The 26,079-nt window shown below is 43.0% G+C and overlaps 1 protein-coding gene across 1 annotated transcript in view; it reads left to right on the top strand.

Annotated features, from left to right (window-relative positions):
- Positions 1-26,079, top strand: part of LOC126521419 (carcinine transporter-like) — a 35,536-nt gene that overhangs the window by 2,494 nt on the left and 6,963 nt on the right. The window contains exons 2-7 of the mRNA XM_050170110.3: positions 3,766-3,869; positions 5,961-6,115; positions 7,206-7,374; positions 8,720-8,846; positions 15,050-15,162; positions 17,919-18,133. Coding sequence (XP_050026067.2) covers positions 3,766-3,869; positions 5,961-6,115; positions 7,206-7,374; positions 8,720-8,846; positions 15,050-15,162; positions 17,919-18,133 — 883 coding nt within the window. The remainder of the gene's footprint in view (positions 1-3,765; positions 3,870-5,960; positions 6,116-7,205; positions 7,375-8,719; positions 8,847-15,049; positions 15,163-17,918; positions 18,134-26,079) is intronic.

Here is a 26,079-nt window from a genome sequence, read left to right as displayed (position 1 = left end):
TTTAATGTCATTTCCAACGAATAACATTCGCTCACAATTTCAGTTGTATGCTGTCAGACGGTAAAACGATATAACATTCGTTGAAAACGACATTTCCAACGATAAATATATTCGTATTTGGAACAGCATATAAACTTTATATAGTCGAAATGGCAATTTTATTAGAAGACCAAAAGCGGTCTACAATAAGTCTAGAAACAATGTATAACTTGTCTACATCTATTTGTATAAAGGATGTCTGTAACTCCGACGTGCATTTTCCGACGCGGAGCTTTGGAGCTGCGAAGTGTTCAGCGACCAGATGTTCAGCCATAAAACAACGCAATTCCATGTACCGTCGCATAGCGCACTTCTGTTTGTTCGTGTGCTTTGTGTTGTTGTTGTTGTTCTTCGTCTTCTTGTTTTAGCTGTAATTCTGAAGGAGCGCACTCCGCAATAGTAAAACTTCCCACATTGGCGCAGTTAATAAACAACAATTTCACCTAGACTCATTTCGCGTGCCTTCAAACTTGCTTTTTCAACGTGCGCGTTTAATTTTGCGACCAAAATAATATTATACTTTGTCCCATGCTCGCTTGTGAAACTGAAAGCATACGGACGGTGCGGCGCATTGAAGCCAAGTTGCAACAGGCAATTAATTTCGAGTGCCTACGGCAATGGCGCCGATCAAGGTCAGCCGGCGTGCCCTACGGGCGTAACACTTCTTTCCTTTACCTTTGGTTATGCTGCCTGCAAGGAGCGTAGAGGCATTTCAGTCTTCATATGGGCAGCGTTAGCTGAATACGCACTAAGTAGAACGACTTGATCGCGCTGACGGGAAAGGAAGCTACTCTTTCTGTTCGCGATTCCAAGAAATCTTAACTCGTCCCTCATGTGACGCCAGCGGTTTGTTCGCTTGCCTCACAAGAAGGAAGCTACGGGCAGAATAAGCGATCAAATGGAGCAGCAGGTGCCATTCCGCATAATTTGTTCTTTTCTTTAGGGGCAGAGAGGGCGAGGGTTTCTTTTTGTTTCCTTTTTTTTTTGCACGGTGAAAGCTTTTCCCAAGAAAACTTATCACAGTTTATGTAGTTGCACGTCTGCTCCGAACTACAGCATCAGGACGAAAATTGCAAGATATACGTCGAGCGAAAAAGTCCACGAGTGGCAGCTACAGGAGCCGGGGGTGGAGGTTGTTTAAAGGCTGCAATCTTCTTTTGTTTTCTTTTCGCAACTGTGCTTACAAAATACACATCTCAGAGGTTGCAGGAAATGAGTAACACGTATTTATAAAACCCGGAGGATATATATTCGTGATAATGCGAAATGTAATAGTTATCTTTCGACGATTTTGATTTTCTTTTTTTTTATTTTGATGATAATGGGTGTGAACAAAATTCTTGCACTTTTTATCATACTACTCGTAAAAATATCGGCTTTGAGTGGACTTAGCGCAAATAACGTGAATGGCAGCACTCCAGATGTTCAAGCAAAGAGCTTAAAGTAATACTCTTAAGCAGCGCAGTAAAGAAAACGTATTTTTGCGGCGACACGCTGTCCGCCAGGAGAACATCGCAAATCAGAATGGGCCAACACTTTCAGTAAATAAAGTTCATAGGTTAATTTTCACTTGCTTACTACAGAGTAACCTGTTGTAATTGCGGAATGGAAGTCATGGAGTCAACTAAAGTTTATATATATATATATATATATATATATATATATATATATATATATATATATATATATAAGCACCAATTTTACGGAAACCAGCAGCAAACTACGGCGCACCTATTTGTCCCGCCGGTCATTATTTTACGCGTTCTTTTATGAGTACATCTTCTCTTCCCCATTCATTCACATTCCAAATTTTATCACTGCCACATAAAACGATGCCAATTATCAATCTATTTTATTTCGCGCAGTTCTGCTCTTTATTTCTTCTTTTCCTGGGTCTTTTTCGAGGACGAGCATGTATGAGTGAATGACATCGCATGTCTATATTCTCTTTATCATTGTAGTCGCATTGACTGGGTTCAAACATGTGGGCTCAGGAGGAATCTCACTACGGAGTTTTACTGAATTTTCCGCGCGATGCGGGGCATACCACGCTCTCGTATAATGTTTCCTCTGTCACAAATCAATAACGCACGAATAATGACGTGAAAATAAAACATTCATTTGGTGGATGTCTCGTTTTCCAGTTATTTATTTCTCTCAGCCTTGCAGGTTTCCCCAATACTACTACGTCAACAAACGAATACATTCGTGGCGTAAGGTCATTCCCATTGCCATTTGAAGAAAAAATAACAACAAAGCAACATTACACACTCCACCATCAAATGCATATTTGGTAGAAATAGCGCTGTCAATTCTAAGACTTTCGCACAAACCATGACACTTCAAACGGATCTTTCAGATACTACTCTTTCGATTACTAACCGAAAGACTTGTTTGTTCACGTTACAGAAAAAAAAATTAACCATTTACAGCAACTTCTTTAAAACATGTTATTGATTACCTTTACGAATTACATCAACGCAAAAGTAATTGACCAATTACTAAAAAAGGTAATATATTACTTTCACATTACTTTCAAACCTACTTTTTATGCCATTGCTGAAATACAGTAAAACCAACGAGCTGGGCTGGCTTTTTCAATGTCTTCTATCCAGTCGTTCACACCTTGTTTATGGTAACTAAGACCTAGTTTTCAAAATTTTCTTCGGTAATCTTCCCTGGTTTTCTTAACAAAACATCTGCAGCGACACTGAAAACTAGCTCGATGCTCGCGCTGCAGAGGACTTTGTTATAACGTACGAACACATTGCTGACCAGATGCGATCTACATACACCAGCACGGGTATTTAGAACGGGGCGTATCGACTGTCTTGACAGCACTGCATACGATTATACAGGAGGCATCGAGAACTTCTTGCCGTCTTTTCAAAAATACTGAGAAGGAAATGGTGCTTTTCTTGAGAATATTCAGATGAAGGGTCATCCGCGTGCGTGCCTGCAACACGTTGTGTTCCCCGAAGGATCAGTTAAAGCCCACGAATAAGCTTCAAGTCTCCTTTTCTTTTTTTGCATATGTAAGAGAGACTGGTTTGGTGGGAATGTTGTGAGACACCGGGGCAACGTTAAAGGACAAGCTCAGATGTAGAAATTTTCACTCTCGATCGCCAAGCTAAAGCCGCCTGTTGCTACAACAAATTACCACTACAAGATTGTGATTGCCCATTGCCACAGTGCCCAGCGCCTCATTATTGCTGGGCTTAGGGGAAGGTGCTCTCGGTAGGTCCAGCGAAAAACTGCAAAGTGGTTCATAGGTGATTTTTTAACATCAGCGTCCGGAATGGTCCTAGCTGTCGAGGCGTGAATATATATATATATATATATATATATATATAACTGTTGGACGGCCAAGCACTGGCGTCTATATCAGACAAGTAAACTGCATTACGCGAAGAAGGCTCAAGTAGCAGTTCTTACCGCCTACGAAGACAGTGAGAGCGCATAAATACCGCTCCGTCGTAGCCCCACCCTAACTTTGTGCGCAGTTTTCATTCCAAGCTTCAGTTTCACGCCCCTTTTCGTTGTCCTACGCGCACTAGAAGGTCTATCGTCAAGGAATTTGACGATACGAAAGTGCTGAGATACCCAGATGTCACGAACGTGGAATTGATCTGAACTCGCACTGCCATAAAACATCCCCCCCCCCCAATAAAAAAGAAAAAAAAGTTGTTAGAAGACGATATAATGTTGCCTCCCCTAATTCTCCAGTGGGATTTGGTCTGTTCTCACGGTCACCTTCCAAGCCTCGTGTACTCTGTAGCGACGGCGGGAAGCGTCATTGGAACTGTCATCATTGGTGCACTGGCTGACAAGTGAGTATTCTACAGTGCGATCAACGTGCATTTCTTATTACGAATGCTTGTTTTATCGGTTGATTGCGTGAGAGCTCTTTTGTTATTGTAAACTTTCTTACTTTCAAGGGCACTCTGGGGCCGCCGACATGCTTGAGTACTATCGCCTGTTGTCCATCTACTGTCTCTTTTTCTTTTCTACCTTTTTTTTTTTATTATTCACAACGCGATGACAGGAAGAAAGGAGACAGGCCGCCAAAACGTTCAGTTCCGTAACGTGACAGCACGTTCATCGGATAACATTGTGTAAATAACACGTCCAGTATCTGGCGCACTCGCATGGCTGCGCTTCGCAGCTGCCCAGAGTACAGCACGATATAGAATCACAGACTAAAGGAATGGCCAGACTTGTAGCTACCTGGTGAACACAGACAAGGAAGATTTGCTGCTCGTCCGCATTTGTCAACTCGCCGCCGCAGCGGCCTAGTCGAAGCCCTTAAACTGAGCACACTACTCGTATAACGAATCGACCTATACGTATAGCCATCCTAGAGGCGTTCCGGTGACAGGCTCTCTACCTTACGGAATTATTCAATGAAACAAAAAATCACACCTAAATATCCTCACTACGACATATGAACGCCTTCGAATGCATAATTCTTTTATTCAAGCAAAATTTAGAATTCCTTCTTCTCCTGGCTTTGGCGGGTCCTATCGGTCGATTTCTCGCCGTGTAAAACGAGCCTGTCCTGGACACAGGGCCATAGCGCGCTGTCTGAATCCAGGCCCCAGCAACGGCCCCCTCTGGATAGCAGATGCAGATCGCGAAAGCTATGCGTTTGCTGTCTGCATGCCGCGCAAGGGACATCGGAAACCGGAAACACGTCACGGACGTGAGGTTTTGGACACCACCTACAGCGAACTGTGCCGGGCCCGCATATGGTTCGATGAAAACTGCACCGATCTCGGAGGCAGTGCAATCCGCGACGACGTGGTGGAGGTTCCCGCGTATTGCCGGGCAGGCAAGTAAGTGTTCCGTTATGCTGCAAAGCGCGGCGCAGAAGAGGATCAGTTGTATAGCATTTAACTAACCACTTTACAAAAACTTGGCTTTACACATACTCCAACAAGTGCGTTGGATTGCGTTTTTTTTTTATGTTATAACATTCTAGCAACGCATTCTTGGATTCCATAGACGGACACTGGCGGATATCAAATCAACTAGGGGAGTGAGCTGACTACAACTGTCGCTGTAAATTCATTAGTGAGTAGTTCGCTCTATGACGAAAGACTCTTGCGTATTATCGCCAACCGCCTTGATCTATGGACGCTTGGTAGTTATGTAGTCCTGTTGAAGGAGTCAAGGATTGTGGAACATAGGGACATAGTGAAGCGCGTGACCCCAAAACGCATTCTCCCAAACTGACCCCAGTTTTTTTTTTTCTGAAGTTACGCGCTACTTGTAGAGCATGACGAGTGCGGAAGCAACAAGTCACATGGAAAGCATATTAAGCGTCAGCAAACAAGGACCGAAGGGAGACGATACCACAATGATCATTGTGGTGTCGTTTCCATTCTGGCCTTGTTTGCTGGCGCTTAATATGCTTTCCAAGTCAGTTTCCAACACGCCCAACAAATAACAAGTCACAGTTGTGTGGTTTAGTCGCAACCACTATTAAACAAACAAACAATGAAATCATGAAATACATGAGGGAAATTAACTCTAGCGTTTGTTAATTGAATTGTAGAAGTAATAAGGAAAGAGGAACGTGTACAAAAAAACGAACCTGTCGCAGCTAAGAGCCCAACACACATGCTCCGCCTCCTTCGTGTAGTGCTTTACCGTTAAGCTCGTGAGGCGACCATCCTACCGTCAACCTTTTGTGATTTTTGTGGTGTGTGGACTAGATTAGCTCTGGGAGTGTTAACCAGCATCGCCACACGCCCATGGCGGCGGATGTGGAAGACGTGGCTCGGCTACCACTTCCGGCAGCGGGTATTTTCGTCCACTTTCCTTATCCCTTTTCCTTGTAATTTCTATCATTGACTTCTAAAAGGGAAAAACTTAGCTTCACTTTGCAACCCGCTAAACAACTCTGATTCTTCTCGCAGGTACGGTCGTAAGCCAACGTTTTTCGCCATAGTGGCGTTGGCAGCACTGTCGGGATTCGGCGCCGTGCTGTCCACCAACTTCGCCATGTTCGTCGTCATGCGCTTCGTCAACGCCCTGCTGGACCCGCAGATCGACCAGTTGCCCTACATCATCAGTGAGTCACATCCGGTGCGTCCGGCTTCGCCGCGCCCTCGGCATCGCAATGAACTGTATAACTTGGCGCTCCTAAGGTTGCGTGGACAAAGTCAGCTAAACCACTGTGCGGAAATGCAGACTGCTATCTGATGAGCGTTTTTATTAGGAAGTCGAAAAATTTGGTAGGCCTGCTCGAACTTGGTTTAAATACATAAATGTATACAAATAAACGTGAAGGCAACGAACCGAGATAGCCTGGAGCGATGACACTATGAACGTAAACTAATATCGCGGGGTTTAACTTCGCGAAACCGCACAGTGGGTTATGAGGGACGACGTAGTAGATTATTTCGAGCACACGATTCTTTTTAACGTGCACCTAAATCCAAGCACGCGAGCATTTTTGCATTTTGCTTCCATCTAAATTCGGCCGCCATCGCTAGAAGTCGAACCCACGATCTCGTGCTCAGAAGCAGAACGCTATAGCCACTGACCTATCAATTCGACTCGGTAGAAATATTAATGCAGTATGCTCTCGGCATGTGACGATTTACTCTTACATTAACATTGCTGATGAAGTGCTTTACTTCGTTTTACTATACTAGATGTAGCTAAAAAGATCAGTGATAACACAAAGAAAGGACGTACAGAGGAAATAAAATTATTTGCATTTCGTTGCTGTGCGCTATATAATAAAAGGGAGGACAAGAGAAACGATCTGGGCACACGAAGATGATCATAACTACCACTTAAGTTTATCAGGTAATTGAGGTCCCTGGTTCGGTGATCCGCAACACGGCCTTTAATTGTGAATTCATCCCATGTTCATTAAAAAAACGTATCGAAGCACGTGCTTGAGTGGCCTGTCAAGCACTAGGGGGCAGAGCGTGCCTTTGCACATGAAAGACAATGAAGTCATAAAGACGATCACCTGTCCGCAACAAGAAAAGTTAGAAGCGTGGTTCTCGTCCGGCAAGTGCATATACTGTAAATTTTTCCCCGAGGAAATCGGCCCCCGCAACTTATTTTGTTATACGGGGTTATTGCAGCACTTTTACCGAATACTTCGTTGTACCGAGTTCCTTGCTCTCTCCGCCCTCTCTGCGCAGTCCTGGAGCTGGTGGGTGCCAAGCAGCGCACCCTGACGTTGGGCGTGGCGTGCATGGGCTGGACTCTGGGCATGTGCCTGCTGCCGCTGGTGGCCTACCTCAGCCGTACCTGGGTGCTGCTGGCAACAGTGTGCGCCTCGTTCGCGGTGCCTCTCTTCTGCTACATCAGGTGAGCGACCGCGGACTGAGGGCGCTCTAAGAGTCCGGAAGTTCAGTGACCGGTGAGGCGCGTGCGGTTATCTACTGGGCCACGCAAAGGTTAGCCACAATGACAGGAGCCACGAAATAAACGGAATTTTCGCTATGTTTCCTAAGGACAGGGCACTGTTTCCAGGAGTCAGCTAATCGGGAGCAAGGCTATGTGAACGCACGCGCCCTTTTTTGCAAGTGTGTCGTTAAATTAATTTCTAGCACCAGAGGACCAACCCGCGTATAGCTTCCCACTTCAGCGCCACGACATTGCAAAGCAGAGTAGAGAAGGCGAGACAACTATCAACTCATAGACAAATGTTGGTGCTGAGAGGAAACAAATAACAAGGGTGAATTGGGTATGAAATGCTGGTGAAAATAATTTTTGCGAAGCCATTGGTTTATGTGAAACAGCACAATCTATCTCGTCAGATAGCCATATATTTGTTCATTTTATTCGTTACACACCGTGTGAGCAATACTCAAACAGGCTTATAGAACATTCCCATCGATTCTCTGTCGTTGGGTTTACGCTTCTTAAGCAACCATTTTTCTCGCGCTTGAATCATTCCAACTCCCCTTTCTACGCATGAAGGCCAGTTCACACGCTGTACATTACCACGTTACTGTGTACTGGGCTTCTAGGTACTTGTCACTTTCCTGCAGCCTTACGCTACAAAAATAAGGAATCGCTAACTGTATTTCGTAACTGAGCCGTATACAGAATCACGGCACATGTGCACGACTGCAATTGGATCCTTAACGCACGTGCAAGATTTCTACAGTTCACTGCCTGGGTTTAAAATTAACTAGGGATTCCTCACAGCGGAAAGCCTGCGCACTTGGTTTTGTAACATCGTGGTACTTGATACGAATAAGTATTATTAGCAAGTGCGGCGTCAAGAAGGTGTTGTTTAAGGCATATTTGCTTGTTTATACCTATTGCAATGTCAACAGTAATTTTTAGCAGCATGAAAGATAGATATAATCATCAAAAGTGCCATCAAATGAAACGAAAGGCTGAATAAAAGCCACAACGCACGATTTAGGTAATGCGACAAGAACGCGACAATTCCCACTGCTCCCTACCAGTCGTTTCTATTTCTGTGAGACTCGGTCCAACAACCCTGAAGTCATGGCCTTAAGCGTACATGCCTCGTGTCAACTTGGAGACGTTCACTCGACTCCCAGTCGGCCACAACTCCCTTTGACCTCCCCTTCTTTTGGCGTGTATAGCAGCTTCTCTCAGGCAGGCTACGCTCAAAACAGCCTCGCCTGCAGCCTTTTAGCCTCCGTCATTGACGGACCTCGCGTGTTCGTTGTAGGGTCATCCCCGAATCTCCGCGGTGGCTCTTGTCGCAGGACCGGCTCCCCGAGGCGTCGGCCGTTCTGCGCCGCATTGCCTTCCGAAACGGAGTCGAGCCCCCGAGTGACCTCGATCTGAAGCTCAAGGTGAGAGTTCATTCAAACTCCACGTACATATGCACGCACATATGCAAAAAAAAAAGAAGAAAGGCTGTTTACAAAGGACTGACTATTATCGTCAACTAGAGCGAATAGCCGAGCGCTTATGGAAAGCTTTTCGGTTTATCAAAGGAATGACGCGTTTGACGGCGTAGATTCGTTGCAGTGAGCACATCTGTGTGCGGTTTGTTGTTTCGTTGCTTATTTCTGTAAAACTCAGAGTCGTTAACTAGCACATATGAAGGGATTGTATAGGTGGACACTTGCGTCCCAAAGAGCTACAATGGTCGGCGTTCGGTAACAAACGCGCCTCACAATCAGTTGGAAAGAGCACGCGCCCTTTCCTTCGGCACCTTTGAATCAGCGGTGTAAGTCCAACCATGCACCGGCGACGAAAAAAAGCTAAAGTGAAAGCTAAAGCTAGAGTCAAAGAAAGCGATTTACTTAAAAATACAGGCTACTCGGCGCCTACACCATATATGTTGTACGGCGGCGTAGTGCGGTCTCAGTTGCACACCTGACATTCCGGATATCCAGGGGTTGAAGTTCCGAATCAAAACTTCAGCAGCAAACGAAACAGACATGTCCGTTTACATGGACATGTAACAGACACGGACGTTTACAGAATCTCTCCTCCCCCCCCTCCCTCCCCTGGATGACAAGTACGAGAGTGCTTTTCATTCCCGGGGAAGCTGAAACTAACCGACACACCAAAAATACTTCCTTACATAGACCGTGGCCAGCCTGCCTGTCACAGGCAACGAAGCCCATACACTTTTCACAAAGAGTGTACGTGCGTTGTTTTGCTTATCGCCGGAAGTTGCTTTTGTTTTCCACCAGGTTTCGTGTTACGAGCTCGTTATCAAATTATTGGCAGGTGCAAGACGTGCCACTTGATCCAATTTTTTTTTCAATATTGTCGCTGATTCTATAAGAGAGAGAAAAAAAGAGAAATAAATAAATAAATAAATAAATAAATAAATAAATAAATAAATAAAGACAGACAGACAGACAGACAGACAGACAGACAGACAGACAGACAGACAGACAGACAGACAGACAGACAGACAGACAGACAGACAGACAGACAGACAGACAGACAGACAGACAGACAGACAGACAGACAGACAGACAGACAGACAGACAGACAGACAGACAGACAGACAGACAGACAGACAGACAGACAGACAGACAGACAGACAGACAGACAGACAGACAGACAGACAGACAGACAGACAGACAGACAGACAGACAGACAGACAGACAGACAGACAGACAGACAGACAGACAGACAGACAGACAGACAGACAGACAGACAGACAGACAGACAGACAGACAGACAGACAGACAGACAGACAGACAGACAGACAGACAGACAGACAGACAGACAGACAGACAGACAGACAGACAGACAGACAGACAGACAGACAGACAGACAGACAGACAGACAGACAGACAGACAGACAGACAGACAGACAGACAGACAGACAGACAGACAGACAGACAGACAGACAGACAGACAGACAGACAGACAGACAGACAGACAGACAGACAGACAGACAGACAGACAGACAGACAGACAGACAGACAGACAGACAGACAGACAGACAGACAGACAGACAGACAGACAGACAGACAGACAGACAGACAGACAGACAGACAGACAGACAGACAGACAGACAGACAGACAGACAGACAGACAGACAGACAGACAGACAGACAGACAGACAGACAGACAGACAGACAGACAGACAGACAGACAGACAGACAGACAGACAGACAGACAGACAGACAGACAGACAGACAGACAGACAGACAGACAGACAGACAGACAGACAGACAGACAGACAGACAGACAGACAGACAGACAGACAGACAGACAGACAGACAGACAGACAGACAGACAGACAGACAGACAGACAGACAGACAGACAGACAGACAGACAGACAGACAGACAGACAGACAGACAGACAGACAGACAGACAGACAGACAGACAGACAGACAGACAGACAGACAGACAGACAGACAGACAGACAGACAGACAGACAGACAGACAGACGGACGGACGGACGGACGGACGGACGGACGGACGGACGGACGGACGGACGGACGGACGGACGGACGGACGGACGGACGGACGGACGGACGGACGGACGGACGGACGGACGGACGGACGGACGGACGGACGGACGGACGGACGGACGGACGGACGGACGGACGGACGGACGGACGGACGGACGGACGGACGGACGGACGGACGGACGGACGGACGGACGGACAGACAGACAGACAGACAGACAGACAGACAGACAGACAGACAGACAGACAGACAGACAGACAGACAGACAGACAGACAGACAGACAGACAGACAGACAGACAGATAGATAGATAGATAGATAGAAGGGCAAGGAGGTGAACCAGTCTTTGTCCACACTGCTACGCTACGCGTTGGGAGGGGGACGGGGTAGTGAAATAGACAGCGAGAAGACAAGAGTCTTCTCGCTGTCTTACAGAAGACAAGAGTCTTCTCTAAGCCAAATCCAGCGAATCTAAAGTCGGTAACTCAAGTTTGTCGCCTTCAGGTACTGTAGAAGAGCTCGAGTGGCTTTTTGAGCTGATGAGCTGTGAAGCTAGGCTCCCAAGACCTTTGCTTTTGTAAACGGCCGATCGTCATATCTAGTTGTGCAAGGCGCACTGCTGTGTCTGGCGTTGTTTATCAAAGTGAGCACAGTGGCACAGGAGATGATCGATGGTGTCTTCACTCTTGCACTTAGCGCACATGGCATCATATTGCGCGTGCGACGTGAATAGCCTTGTACGCTCTCGAACGTACGCGAGCACAAGTGATCACTCTGGAATGTATGGTAGTACATGTACAAATAGTAGACGGACTTCACCCGTCAGTTCAGAATTTGATGACCATGCTCGCCTCTATGTTATGGTTTGAGCGCTCCTTTTCTTGGCACAAGGTGGTCCAATAAATATTTAGTTTCTTACCCCACAGTTTTGGCAGTGTATGGCTCGTCACTTTGTAGCTTACAGTGAATGCTTCGGCTCCTGCCAGCCAATGAGCAGGGACAGTTGGCGGCATGTTCCAGAGAAGAGAAGCGGCCACGCCCATTGGGTGCTAGTCACTCTTCCGGGAAGCTTCCATTCAATTCGTATCGAGTGGAGGTGATAACAGGCGGACAACGAGGGATACCTTCTTCTAATTCTTTTTTCCTAGTTAGCTAAAGTGAGTCATAGCTTTCGCCGTGCTGCAGGGAGTTAGTGAGGTGAAGTGCAGGGGTGCGGCAACATCTGAGACGAATTGAATCCTTCTGCATCCAATAAAGCATTCCATTTAGTTTGATATTTACTTGTGGCCGAAGGTAAGGGGTTACTACAATTGTCTGATCCTACCTGCCATTAAAGAAACGCATGCTCGTAGACAACTAGTGATTTTAAGTGCCATTTGTAAGCCAACCTCCGGTTTATCACTTTCCGTTCATTCACAAGCCGCCAATTTCAACGGACGTTGGAATAAAATACAACGTTTTGAAGGGAAAAAGTTCATTTCAATAATAAAAGGTCCAAAAATATATATATTAGGCATGACATTCTTAGTTCAAATATCCTGAGTCACTTCTATTTGAAAATGTCGCTGTTAATACACCCATATTTTTGGCTATTGCAGTATAACGTAAAAGCGACTAGCATTTCCATGAATTATAAACCACGAATATATATTGTACGCTCGCGCGCGACTAACAGTGATTACTAGAATTAACATGCCCACGTCCGGTTATTTATCTTGCTCCAATACATGAAGCTACACAGGGCAGGTACACCTGAAGCATAATACTGAGCGCGTTTTCGATTTTTGACAGCTTGTGTAATATATAACACTGGCCCGGCAGGAAACAGATGGCAGGAGATGTATCCGCTGTGTAACATCTGTGTGACTGACCTAAACACCGCGATATCTCACAACTGATACCCTCTGAGAGCTAGAGGTCAAAGCGCTGCATGACGAGAGCTTCTAGCTTTTCTCGTGAATTGAAAGCTATACCACAGACTAGCAGACACAATTCATAATAGCATCGTAAAATTACACAGCTGAATATTATTTTTTCTATATGAGCACAAACTGTATCGCGTTATCTCGCCCACTATAGCTGCGTTTAAAGATAACACATTTTCCTTGGGAAATCATAGCAATTTGATTATATCCTTGAGGCGGCGTTCGCGAAGAGTGAGACGCGACGTGTCATTCGGATCTGTTAATGTCTTTACGTACCTGCAGGCCCCTTTAAGCACAATTATCCCTCCGAATAAAGTACTAATGTGATCGTCAAAAGTTCGGCAGCAGTTGCACTCCTGTAACACGTGAATGCAAAAGTCTGCTGCACACTTGGTAATGCGCCGTCTCGCATCGTCGCGTTGCTGCTTTCGCAGTTCGGCTTCATATCGGCTCGTTTTCGCCGCTTAGCTGCGGCTTCGCCCGCTCGTATAGCGAGGTCAGACGCGCGCCAAGGACGTTTCCCTTCCACTTGACGTTGCATCCTCTCAGCAGGGGACTGAAACGCACGCTGTTCTGTGCGTTGTATTGGTGATTTCAGTAAATGCACGAACTGTTCGCTTCACTTTGCTGAGCGCTTGTAGCCTCAGCCGTACGGGGGTATGAGCCATTGAAAAAATCACGTCCTTATTTTTTTTTTTTTTTGAAACACTCGACTAGTCGCCGCCTTTCTGTACGTTCTACGCGCGATTCCAATGAATGTTTGTACTGTACGCGTCACTTTGCTGAGTGCCTGTAGCCTCTGCTTTACGAGAGGGATCAGCCATTGCATTTATTGCTTGTTTAGCGGAGGTATGAGCCATTGCTGGTGATGATAGTTTTTGTACCAATGGACCAGACGACGCGTTCTTTAAGGCCATCGGGGATATGAGTCACTTAAGGCTTTCGCCCTAAAAATTGCAGTCAAACGTGCCTTGAAGAACAAGTCGGTATCACATAGGCTCTATCTATCTATCTATCTATCTATCTATCTATCTATCTATCTATCTATCTATCTATCTATCTATCTATCTATCTATCTATCTATCTATCTATCTATCTATCTATCTATCTATCTATCTATCTGTCTGTCTATCTATCTATCTATCTATCTATCTATCTATCTATCTATCTACCTAAAGTCGACATTCCTCCTCGACTCTACAAAGTGAGAAACAACGTCGTACTTTGCCTGACATGGCTCCTCTGCCTCAACAATGTCCCTTGGCGTTAGCTGATCTAACCTATTTGTAAGCACAGCATTCACAGCGCCCACAGCGCCCACTTGAAGGCAATAAAGTAGAGACATGTTTCTCAAATTATTTCTTATGGAATGACGATAGCTAAGAATATTTATTAAAGCCAATGAACCTTTGCCGATTAGATTGGAGTTAAGAAGCGTTAAAATTCAGAATTATGTTAATAATGATCAGGACCCCTGTATAATGGCCCCTGATAATGACCTAATAATAATGGCCCCTGCGTAACGACTAACACATCGTTGCCGAAATTTGTAACCCTGTAGAAGAACTGTTGCGCAATAATTAGGTTATGCTAGCCGGAAATAATACACCACTCACGTCATTGTACAAGATAAAATCTGTATAAGCGTTGTATTTGCCTAAGCAATTTCATCCCTTTTTGCCAAATGCACTGTATCATTCATGTTTTATTTCCTGGCATATGTGTATATCTGCTTCATGTTGATTGCAAATATCATTGTTGAAATTATTTAAACCTGTTTTATCGCTATTTGTGCATATATAATATATGCCCAACCTGTAAAAATCCCACTGGGATTGACAGTATCTGAAATAAAGAAATAAATAAATAAAGCTCGTTACGAACTTCTCTTCATTGGTGGAGAAAGTGGTTCGCTCACTGCGATCAGCTTTGACCCAAAGCGCGATGGTGAAAAATGTACTAGCTGGTAAAATTTTAAACTTGGTATTCGTGTTTCTAATGCAGGTATTATACTTCTATTATGCGAATATTTTATCAAAGACTAGTTGTTTCTATTCTTTTTTTTTACACTGTGTATTATATTCAGTTTGTCCGAATCCTTTCTGCGTGAATGCTCAACCAGATGAATTTCGTTATTTATTCACTTCACGATCGTTTGTGCGACTAACTTTTTTTTATCTTTCAGAAAGTTCAGCAAAGCATAACTGCCGAAGAGGAATCGGAGAAATCAGGCTCCATGCTGGACTTGGTTATCAAACCCAAGATACGGAAAAACTTGCTGATACTCACGTTGATATGGTAAGTCTCACTTGTCCTACTTCTCTGCAAAACTTAGTTCAAGTAACTACATTTCACACCGTCGTATCGTTTTCACAAATGCAATCGAAAGCAATGATTTTGCTCTCAACATGGTTATTCAATTGCTTTTTGCTGTTGGTGTGGACACAACGAACCTGTACAAAATCGTCTTCATTTGCTGTAGTTCACATGCTTCTCTGCTGTCAGTGTAGCAATACACGAGCCAATATGCAAAGGTCCTGACCTGGGAAACCTTAACAACGTACAATCTCTTTAGGAAAAGTAGTTTCGGGCACGTGGCTTTGGCTAAAACCGAAAACAAAAGTGCGTTGTTGCATTCTGCACCTAAGCAACATCTCCGGTGGCGCCGTCTTTAGTACGCTAGAATAGAGCAACTCCTTCTGCCTAGGTCGCGTTCTGACACCGAAGCGAGGTATTATGCGTATGTGTCGACTGTCAAGGCTAGGACATTGTTTAGCGACAACAGTCGCGTCACATTTGGTTTGCTGCTATCGGTGAACAATGGACCTCGTGAGACATCTCAATGTGAGTCTGGGCTATCTTCATTACAATGAGTGAGAGAGCTGAGGATCTATCCTGGGTGCAAAGGCGACCGACACCACCATCGGGGTCTGTGACAGCCAAAGGCATTTATTTTCGCGTTTCAATGGGGAATTTCGCGGTCAATGAAATGAAAGTAAAGTAGAACCACAGCTGCGCAATGCGTCTCCATAAAGAATAATTCTATTTGTGTTTCCCGTCCTGCATGGACAATTTTGGTCTCCGGGAAGTAATGAACAACTAAATTAATAAATTATCAATTAATTATACATTAATAAATATTAAGCAGCCATTTACTTCACTGTGAATTTCATCGCTCGTACTGATTCTTCTCTGTGCTCAACAAGTCGGTACCTACGGACATACGTAGGTTTTCCAGTGTACTAACACAATCAATCAATCAATCAATCAATCAATCAATCAATCAATCAATCAACCAACCTATCAATGGTAAATAGAATTTCGTAATGTATTCCAAGTATATCTCTTCTGCCAATTCATACGTTCTCACTGACGTTCCGGTCAGCCTGAATGTGCTATCGGAGTTTAGTTAGTTAGTTAGTTAGTAAGTGAGTAAGTTAGTTAGTTAATGAGTTAGGCAGGTAATTAATTAATTATTTAGGAGTTAGTTATTAATGAGCTAATTAATTAGCTAATTAATTGATTAGATAGTTACTTAATTAATTAGATAGCTAGTTAATTACTCAGTTCGTTAGTTCATTGGTCAATTAATTATTTAGTCAGTTAATCAGTTAGTTAGTCAATTATTTAGTTAGTTAATTGGTTGATTAGTTAGTTAATTAGTTAGTTAGTTAACTAGTTAGTTAGTTAATTAGTTAGTTAACTAGTTGGTTAGTTAATTACTTAGCTAATTAATTAGTTAGTTAATTAGTTAGGCAGTTAACTAGTTAGTTAGTTAATTAGTTAGTTAGTTAATTAGTTAGTTAGCTAATTAGTTAGGCAGTTAACTAGTTAGTCAGGTAATTAGATAATTAGTTGATTAGTTGGTTAGTTGATTAGTTGAATAGGTAATTAGTTAATTAGTTAATTATGTAGTTAATTAGTTACTTGTTAGTTAATTAGTTAGTTGGTTGGTTAGTTGGTTGGTTAGTTAGTTGGTTGGTTAGTTAGTTGGTTAGTTGGTTAGTTAGTTAGTTGATTAGTTAGTTAGCTGGCTAATTAGTTCGTTAATTAGTTAATGAGTTAGTTAGGTAGGTATTTAGTTAGTTAATTAGTCAGTTAGATGGTTAATTCGTTAGCTAATTAGCTAGTTAATTAGTTAATCAGCTAATTAAATTAGATGATTGGTTAATTAGTTAGTTAGTCAGGTAGTTAATTAGTTACCTAGCTAATTAGTTAATTTGTTAATTAGTTAACTAGCTAATTAGTTCGTTGATTAGTTATTCGTTAGTTAAGTTGTTAATTAGTTAGTTAGTTGGTTGGTTGGTTAGTTAGTTAGTTGGTTGGTTGGTTAGTTAGTTGGTTGGTTAGTTAGTTGGTTAGTTGGTTAGATAAGTAGGTAGTTAATTAGTTAGATAATTAGGTATTTAGTTGATTAGTTAGCTAGTTAATTAGTTAGTTAGTTAGTTAGTTGGCTAATTAGTTAGTTAACTACCTAGTTAATTAGTTAATTAATTAGTTAATTAGTTAGTTGGTTATTTAGTTAGTTAGTTAGTTAGTTAGTTGGTTAGTTAGTTAGTTAGTTAGTTAGTTAGTTAGTTAGTTAGTTAGTTAGTTAGTTATTTAGTCAGTTTGTTTGTTTGTTTGTTTGCTTGTTTGTTTGTTCCATACCGTCAGCCTTTTAAGGCTCGAGAAGTAGCGGTTCAAAAGGTGGAGTGCACAGAGGCGTTTACAAAACAAAACAGAACACACAACCGACACTGTGAGTGAGTGCGATTAAGAAGCAGTAAACATTAAGCAACACGTACAATGCATAATATAAAAGTGATGATTGAAATACGAAGCTCTCTTAGAAATGAGCTCCTAAACACACTCAGTGTTTACAATTTAAACAGGCAGACTATTTCATATCTCTACAGACAGATGCTAAAATAAAGATAAAAACTGAAAAGCGTTACAACTCGAGATGAGTGGTCTAATGTCCTTGCTCCTCGTATGGCTATGTCGCGCACTCTTGCACCGAGCGTCTCGGTGTTGAGAATCCTCAGCGCAGTCTTCCGTCCCACGTCGCGCAGGTCTGCGAACGGCTGCGCGTACAGCGGCCTGCACATCAACGTGACGCACTTGAGCGGCAACGAGTTCCTCAACTTTCTCTACCTGGCCCTGGTCGAGTTTCCGGCCAACGCGATTGGCTGGTGGAGCATGGACCGCTACGGCCGGCGCTGGACAAACGTCTTCTTCGTGCTTCTCACGGCCACCGCCTGTTGGGCGGCCGTCATTGCCCCCACGTGTGAGTTGATCGGCCGATCGTTCGAATTCATTCCTTCATTCATTCATTCATTCATTCATTTTTATTATAAATACGAGAAAACACAAGAGTAAGTCTAAACAAAAAACAAAGTACGACGAAATATAATGCGTCACTCGCTACCAGTGTCATTCCACTACATTCACTATAGATCTAGGATGAAGACTAGTTTTCATGCCTTCTTTAAAGAAACAGCAACCTTTAAAATTTATTTTCAGATTCCTTGAGAACCTTGCCTTAATTGACAAGCTCTAGAATGTTTACATGAACACCATCATCCTTGTCTCAGTCGTACATACCGTGATAATATATTTTCTCCCTTCTTTTTCCTATACCCGCTAAGCTTCCTACTTTTGGGGCATTTCTGTCCCCGATAGCCTTCCCTGCGCAGAGTAGCGGTTAGTCACCTGAGTATTACAACGGCACAATTACATCCATTTCAGTAGAGAGCTTTCTTAATTCTCTCTCTCCCCTTAAATACTTTGACAAAAATCAGGCGATTTTTGAGTGCAACGCAGTTATGGAGCAAAATGGCATGGCTGTCGCAAAATCAGATCTTGTTATACTGTTCGACAGAGAACGACCTATCAATCAATTGGTCATTCAATCAGTCACTCATTCATTCATTGAATGAATGAATGAATGAATGAATGAATTTTATTGCAATTGGTAGCCGGCTCTTCTATAGCAGTTGGTTGCCTTCGCATAACGTAGTGCTCAACCAGCCAATCAGCTTATCCGATTTTGCCTAAACAGCCAATCAGCGCAGGCCTGACGGCCGAGGCGATACTATCGCCGAAAGTTATCTTCCCAGAACACGTCCCCTGAGTTCCGTTCTCTTTCTTTCATTAATGACCCGAAACAAGAGCGGTGCTTTTCGCTGACAAAGTTTTTTAAGCTTTCTTTGAAGCGTTTGTTGACATTCTTGTTGGTTAGTAACACTGAGTGTTTGCGCTCCGACTACTGATAGAAACTGGACTGTGGTTCCGGTTAGCCATTTCTACTAAACCTCACTGCTTACAATCGCGTCGTGCTTCATCGCACGTGCTATTCGATCACCCGCGAACCCTAACAAAAGGCAGAACCACACTCACTGTCACTTTGAACGGCAAAGAATAGTGATCCCTGATTACGAAAGTCACCTGTTTAGTGCCCGATGCGCTTCCTTTCAGCCCACGACCTTGACGGCAGTGCGTCGACGCTGTGCGTCGCGGTGGTATATTTCCAGTCGTTTCGTATTGGTGCATCCTACCACACACATTAAAACAACTTTTGCCGACACTGTGATTCACTGGACGTAGCGTATCCCGCCAGTACCGGCCAATTCGCTCCGTTTTGAGAGCTGTAAACGTCATATCCACAATTCGCAGTTGCGACACCGACTGCGTCCGTGAGACAGCACTACCTTCAAGTCGATTGTCCTTGTTTAGGGAACTTTTCGTACACGGAAAGTCAAAGAAAAATTCGTTGGTTGAGTTCACGCGTAGTTTTTAATGTCTTGTAATCATATTTATATATTATGTATCAACAAGCCTCACATACTACAGCAGGAGTATTATGTGAGGGGGGGGGGGGACATAAAATATATATTTACAAGGAAAATGGTTTTACAGTTACAAATAACAAATGGATATAAACAGGATGTTAAGGCATGCATAAAACAAGGCGTATCAGTTATTAGCTTAGTAGCCTTATGTAGGCGCTTGTGGCATCCGTAGCAGCTGGTACAGGAAGTTCAAGGCAACGTGGCCACCAGTTACATTTGAAATCCATTAAATTACGCTAGCACAAGACTAAGCAACCTTCAATTCCGTATGTGTAAGCTTACCAAGACGGCTTAATTTAATATTTCTCTTTGCTGTCCCTTTATAGAGGTACTGGTCGGATAAATTTTTCTTGAGTCCTCCAATGTGGAATTTCCACCGTTTCCTTCTGAGTGCTGCATTTGTATGTTTGAATCGGCTCAGTCACAGGAGTCAGTTATACTAGCAGGATTCAGGTATGCCACGCGATATGTGCAATAAAAAGCAATAAGGGTTGGTTAGAAACCAAATATTCAAGCGCCTGAAAGGTGCGCAGATACTCAACATTTTTTTTAACTTCTTCTAGCATAAGAAAATGTCGGTATAGCGATTTTCAATGGCGTCTGCACGCTTTACACTCAGCCGCCAATTTAGCGCGTTCGATCCTCGGTCTTCTCAAACGTAGCAGGCAGAACTGCAAAACACACGAGTAGGCGCACACTGACATATCTTGAGCGCAAGCGCATTTTCTTTTTCTTGATCGTTCCACGTGGTCTAAAAAGGAAGCCAAAGCAAGGAAATTGTAACTTCACATGCAATCGGCACATCCACTAATCCTTCCCTTACAAAAGAAATGTTCTTTTCAAACGCGTATAAGAAATACGAAATTCTGACTGCGTTCTTTGTCGTTTTCTTCGCCGTAATGACTTTCGAAGAGTTTATGGCGACTGGTAAACTAACGCGAAAGTTAGCCCACACTTCTCTCTCTCTCTCTCTCTGTGTGTCTCTCTCTCTCTCTCTGTGTCTCTCTCTCTCTCTCTCTAAAAAACGTTCACGCCGCGCCAGCTTGCTCATTCAGGCCGACAAAACTTTTACAGCCTGGACCGGCTTAAAAGCTAAATAGCCTTCTCTGGACTGGACTTTCGCTATGCTCTTACTCGGCTAGAAATTTCTAGTATAACAGAAAGTCCTACGCAAGACATGAGACACAAGAAAAAGAAAAGCTAATGTTGTCCATAAATTCCAAGTTAGGCACAGAACAGCGTTCTAAGAAACAAACAATAATTAGATGACTGAAAGCATGAAAGCCGAGTTTTATGTTAATGCAGACTTACTAAGAGAATATTTTCCTTTTGACCATTTTCCTTTTCCTGCCGAACTACGTGCCTACTAAAGCCAAGTGGCCGCCAAAAAATAATCCCTGGATCACCCGAGAAGTAATACAGGCAAAGCGCCGTGTGAAAAGATTGCGTAGAACAACAGAAATTAAAGAAGGAAACGTATTCACAGTGACGAAATTGCCTAATGTCATCGCGGAATACAAGCTCACAGTCAAATATGCAAATGAACATTATTTTAATGTAACATTGCCCAATTTTCTTACTTATAATCCCGGTAGATTCTGGAGGTACTATCGCACCAATGATAGAAAAGCGTCCCACCTACTCCCAGATGAAGAAACTGTGAAAGCCAATGCATATAACATTTTAATCAGTATTTATTACAGACAATAGCATTATTCTCCCAATCCTAACCAGGTGGGGTGTAAGCATTGGCAAATTAAACAATACGGACGCTGGCATTTCTTAATCTTCTGTTTAAACTTGACCCTGAGAAAGGCAGTGGTGCTGACAACATACCTACCGACTTTCTGAAAAGGTATGCAGAATGGTGCGATGGATACCTTGGCATAATTACAGTTAAAACTCGATCTAACGAAATCCGATTTTCCGAAGTTCCCGATCTACCGAAGAAATTTTAATTCCCCGGCAAGTACCCGTAAGGTTCCATGTTGTCATCAACCCGAATTAACGAAACTAGCTTGCATTAAACCCGATTTCGCGAAACTTTTCCAGAAATAAATGAGTAAGAAAGCTGTCATTGCTTTCTAGTTTTTGACGCAGACAGTTTTTTCTTCGAGCGCGCGCACTAACGCTATCACGTTAAAATTTCTTGGTGCCCTAATCACGGCCCTAGCTTTACTTTGACGAGGTTGATCGCGGCGCCGATGCACGGAACAACGGGCTCAGCAGTCGCTAGCGTTCTTACGTAACCAGATGGCGCTTAATGCAATTTCTATTAAACGACACGCGTCAGCGAACTCACCGCTAATTTCCTTCTTTCCTTCCCTCCTCTCTCTCCCTGTCATCTTTGTTTTCCCCTTTCCCATTCCCCCGGTGTAGGGTAGCCAACCGGATGTTATTCTGGTTAACCTCCCTGCCTCATGCTTTTCTCTTACCTCCTTCCAGATGGCGCTAGGGTCGGCGGTAGTTGGGCCCGCCTTCGAGGACCGTTTACACGCGCAGGCGGGCGTTAGCGGCAAATACAATGCCGCGGTACCTTTCGGCTGTCGCTGCGTTACGATTTTCGATTTCGAGGGACCGAAAAATCCCTTACCCGATTTTGCGAACTTCCCGATTTAACTAAATAGTTCAAGCATGGTCATTACTTCATTAAATCGCGTTTCAACTGTGTTCGCAAATCACTCACGACTTCACAGCTACCAAACGACAGGGATGATTGCAAAAATAAATACCGATACAGAAATCAGGCGACACAGCAGAAATGTCAAATTTTAGACCCATTTCATTAACTAGTACACCTGTAAGCTTCCAAAGCACATAATCCTAAAGCACATCACGGTTTTTCTAGAGGGCATTGACTTTTTGTCTCCCTGCCAACAAGGCTCTCGCAGTGGTTTATCAACAGTATCCCAACTAAGAGAACTAGTACATGATCTTGCATTTACTGTCAATCAGCGCGGTCAGATTGACATGATTTTACTTGACCTACCTAAGGCATTTGATTGTGTATGCCATTACAAATTCATCGCTAAAGTTCAAAGTGATGTTGGAAAAGAACGCCTTTCAGCCTGAATTTCTAGCCAATGGTTCAGAATTTGTAATCGACGAAAAAAATGCTACCTAACACTGTCGCAGTTACTTCCATAGTTCCCCAAGGCTTAGTTCTTGAGACATTACTCTTCCTAACCTATGTTAATGACATCACAGCTAACATTCATTGCAATATAAAGCTGTTCACCGGCGACTGCGTTATTTCTAGCGAAATCACTAAATATAGCGACAACATCCCAATTAATACATTCCTCAGCACTCTAGCTACTTGGTGCTTTAATTGGCAGATGTCAATTAACCTAAGAGAATCTGTGACCATGACTCTAACAAGGAAAACAAGACCATCTAACTTTGCATATGAGATTAACGGCATACAGCTAACTATAGTAGAACAACATAAATACCTAGGAGTTACACTAACCTCAAGCCTCAGGTGGGATAAACATATTACGAATACCACCGCAGGAGCGTCACACAAATTATTGTTCCTCAAAAGAAGCCTTCCGCTCCCTTCCACATTTATTTATTTATTTATTTAAAGATACCTTACAGGCCTCAAAGTGAGGCATTGAGTAAGGGGGGCAGTACGTAGAAAATACATTGAATACAAGACATCTATAAACCGTATCTGTTTCCAACCTACAACCAAAGTACAACTGAGATGAAAAAAAGAATTATTTAGATCACGATTCACTAGGGAAAAGAAGAAACATAAAAAAAACATAATATAATAACAAGGAATAAATCACACAGATTGTTTTCAGTGAAGTCGTGTAATTAAAAAAAACAGTAATGATGAAAAACAATGACAGAAAAGTTACGGACGCGACATTCCAACGAAACAGTAAACATAGCGACATAACAGTAATAATGCGAAAATAAGCTGTAAATATAGTGCAAGTATAGAAAGCATTGTGCGACAAACGTAAAACTTCACTTTTCTTTAGTCATGTATTCAGTCAAGGCATCACGGAATGAATCGTAGTTAGATTGGCTTGCAATGCTGTCCGGGAGCGAATTCCATATTCTGATAGCATGAGGAAGAGCAGAGTAATGGAATGCCTTTGTAGACCCGTAAAGGCGGGCATAGCTGAAATGATTATGAAGCCTATGTGACGTGGAGTAGGGTCGTTTCAAGCATGCGGGTGTTCGAGTGGAGTGAAGGAATTTGTGGAACAGTGTTAAAAGGGCAATGTCTCGGCGAGTGCTCAAGGATTGTAATGAAAGCTTAAGTTTTATTTGTGTAACACTAGACTGGTAGCTGTAATCGTTTATGATGAAGCGGCTTGCTCTATTCTGGATCCGTTCTAGCGTTTCAATTAGGTATTTCTGGTGAGGGGACCAAATGGGAGATGCATACTCGAGCTTGGGACGAACGAGAGTTAGGTAAGCTAGCTTGCGAACATTTGAAGGAACATTGAGGAACATTGAAGCACTGAACAGTGGCACTGGCAGACTTGCACACGTTTCCCTAGACCTCTACATTTCCCTAGACCTCTACAAGAGCCTACAAGATAAAAACTACCTCGGTAGAGTGTGTCAACCTCTATCTTCTCCGGTCTGTAGACAAATTCATCACAAAATCTCACAAGTTCAAGCATCTTCCGAGTGTTCAAAGTACAGACACACATAAACACTGTGGATGTTTATTTTACTAAACCTAATAGTATCCAAGGCTTTGGAAGTCTGACATAATACTGCGCAACATTTCGCGAGCAAGACCCCATAAACGCAACATACTGAAATTAGCAACATTGAAGTGCATGTCACCAATCATAAACCTGACAGTTTTACACGCACATATCTGTATACATAACATCAATGACATTTTGAAATGCTCTGTACACCTGAAGGTTTTGCTAAAAACTAAACACATAATGGACTAGGCTTGATCGATCAGCTGGCCTTCAGTTGATGGCAGAAGTTTCCTTGGTATAAGTTGTGCAGTTATTTAAGTTAAAATGCATTTGACACTTAGTCACACGATTAAAAAAAAAACTGCACCTGTACTATGCCTTATGAAACTGCTGGTTCCTGAACTGGCGGACCTTTCAATGAGCGACTTGTTGGCTAACAACAGGTTTCTACAACCAATTCACTGTAGGACCACTGCCTGACCCGGTGCACTTCTTGTAACTGTGTAACAATGCATTACAACTACACAATAAACATTTATACCATTACTGTTATGCAGTTTCCAGTTAAGTATGGCTTCACCACCATGGCCACATGCATGCTCATGCATTGAATGTGCACGTATGCCACGCAAGGTTGGTCACCTTCATTCCAAGCATCCTCCTCCAATGGTTAAACACGGTGATGCTACTCGGTAATTATGAAATATATAATCACTTCAATCTTCAATCAAATATATAATCACTTCAACGAAGCTAGTGGCCTACACAACGTTCGTTAGGCCAGTTCCGGAGTACGCAAACAAGGTCTGGTTTCCTCATTCAATGACTAACATAACAAAAGTATAAGCAATACAAAGAAAGGCCATAAGGTTCATTCATAATAACTATTAAGAGGAAGCTTTAGCTCGGGCCCAACTCCGACGCGGCCTATTCAAATACATGTAAAAACGCAAAAACGTTTTTCTGAGATAACCCCTGGGCCGATTTTAATGAAATCTGTTGCATTTGAAAGAGAAAGTTAAATTCTAGTGACTGTTGGAAGCGGAATTTCGATTTAGGGCTTCAATTTTGTTAAAAGGATTTTCAAAAATTCATACGTTTGAAAAAAATAGAAGCACGAAGTTTACAAGCTAATAGCTCTGTATCAAGAACAGATATCGCGATTCTGTAAACGGCATCCATTAGACCATTCAAAGCGGACAAATTTGATAGGTCAGTTTACATCTTACGTGAATTTGTTACATTGTTTACGAAGGTTCTGCAAAAGTTGTAATTACACATTACTACATTTTTTGAGGTTCATGTGTAACATATCAATTTTGTCCGCTTTAGATGTGCTATCAGGTACAATTCACAGAAATGCGATATCATTCTTTCTTGCTGAGTTACGGAGTTGTAAACTTGATAGTTTCGTTTTCTGAAAATTTTCGATATTTGCCAAATTTTTATAAACATTTCACAACCTAAATCGAAAATTCGAAACCAACAGTCACTAGATTTTAAGCTTTTCTTTTAAATGCAGCAAACCCCGTCAAATTTGTTGCAGTGGTTGCCGAGAAAAACGAATTCTCCTTTTACATGTATTTAGATAGGAGCACCCGAGCTAAAGCTTCCTCTTAATGCGCTGACTCACCGACTAACCTACCAACGCAGTCTGTATTGCAAACGCTATCTACCAAAGCAAAACAGGCTCG

This window comes from Dermacentor andersoni, chromosome 6 (genome assembly GCF_023375885.2).
Source record: "Dermacentor andersoni chromosome 6, qqDerAnde1_hic_scaffold, whole genome shotgun sequence".
Taxonomy (NCBI): Eukaryota; Metazoa; Arthropoda; class Arachnida; order Ixodida; family Ixodidae; genus Dermacentor; species Dermacentor andersoni.
This window is presented reverse-complemented; position numbering and strand designations above follow the sequence as displayed.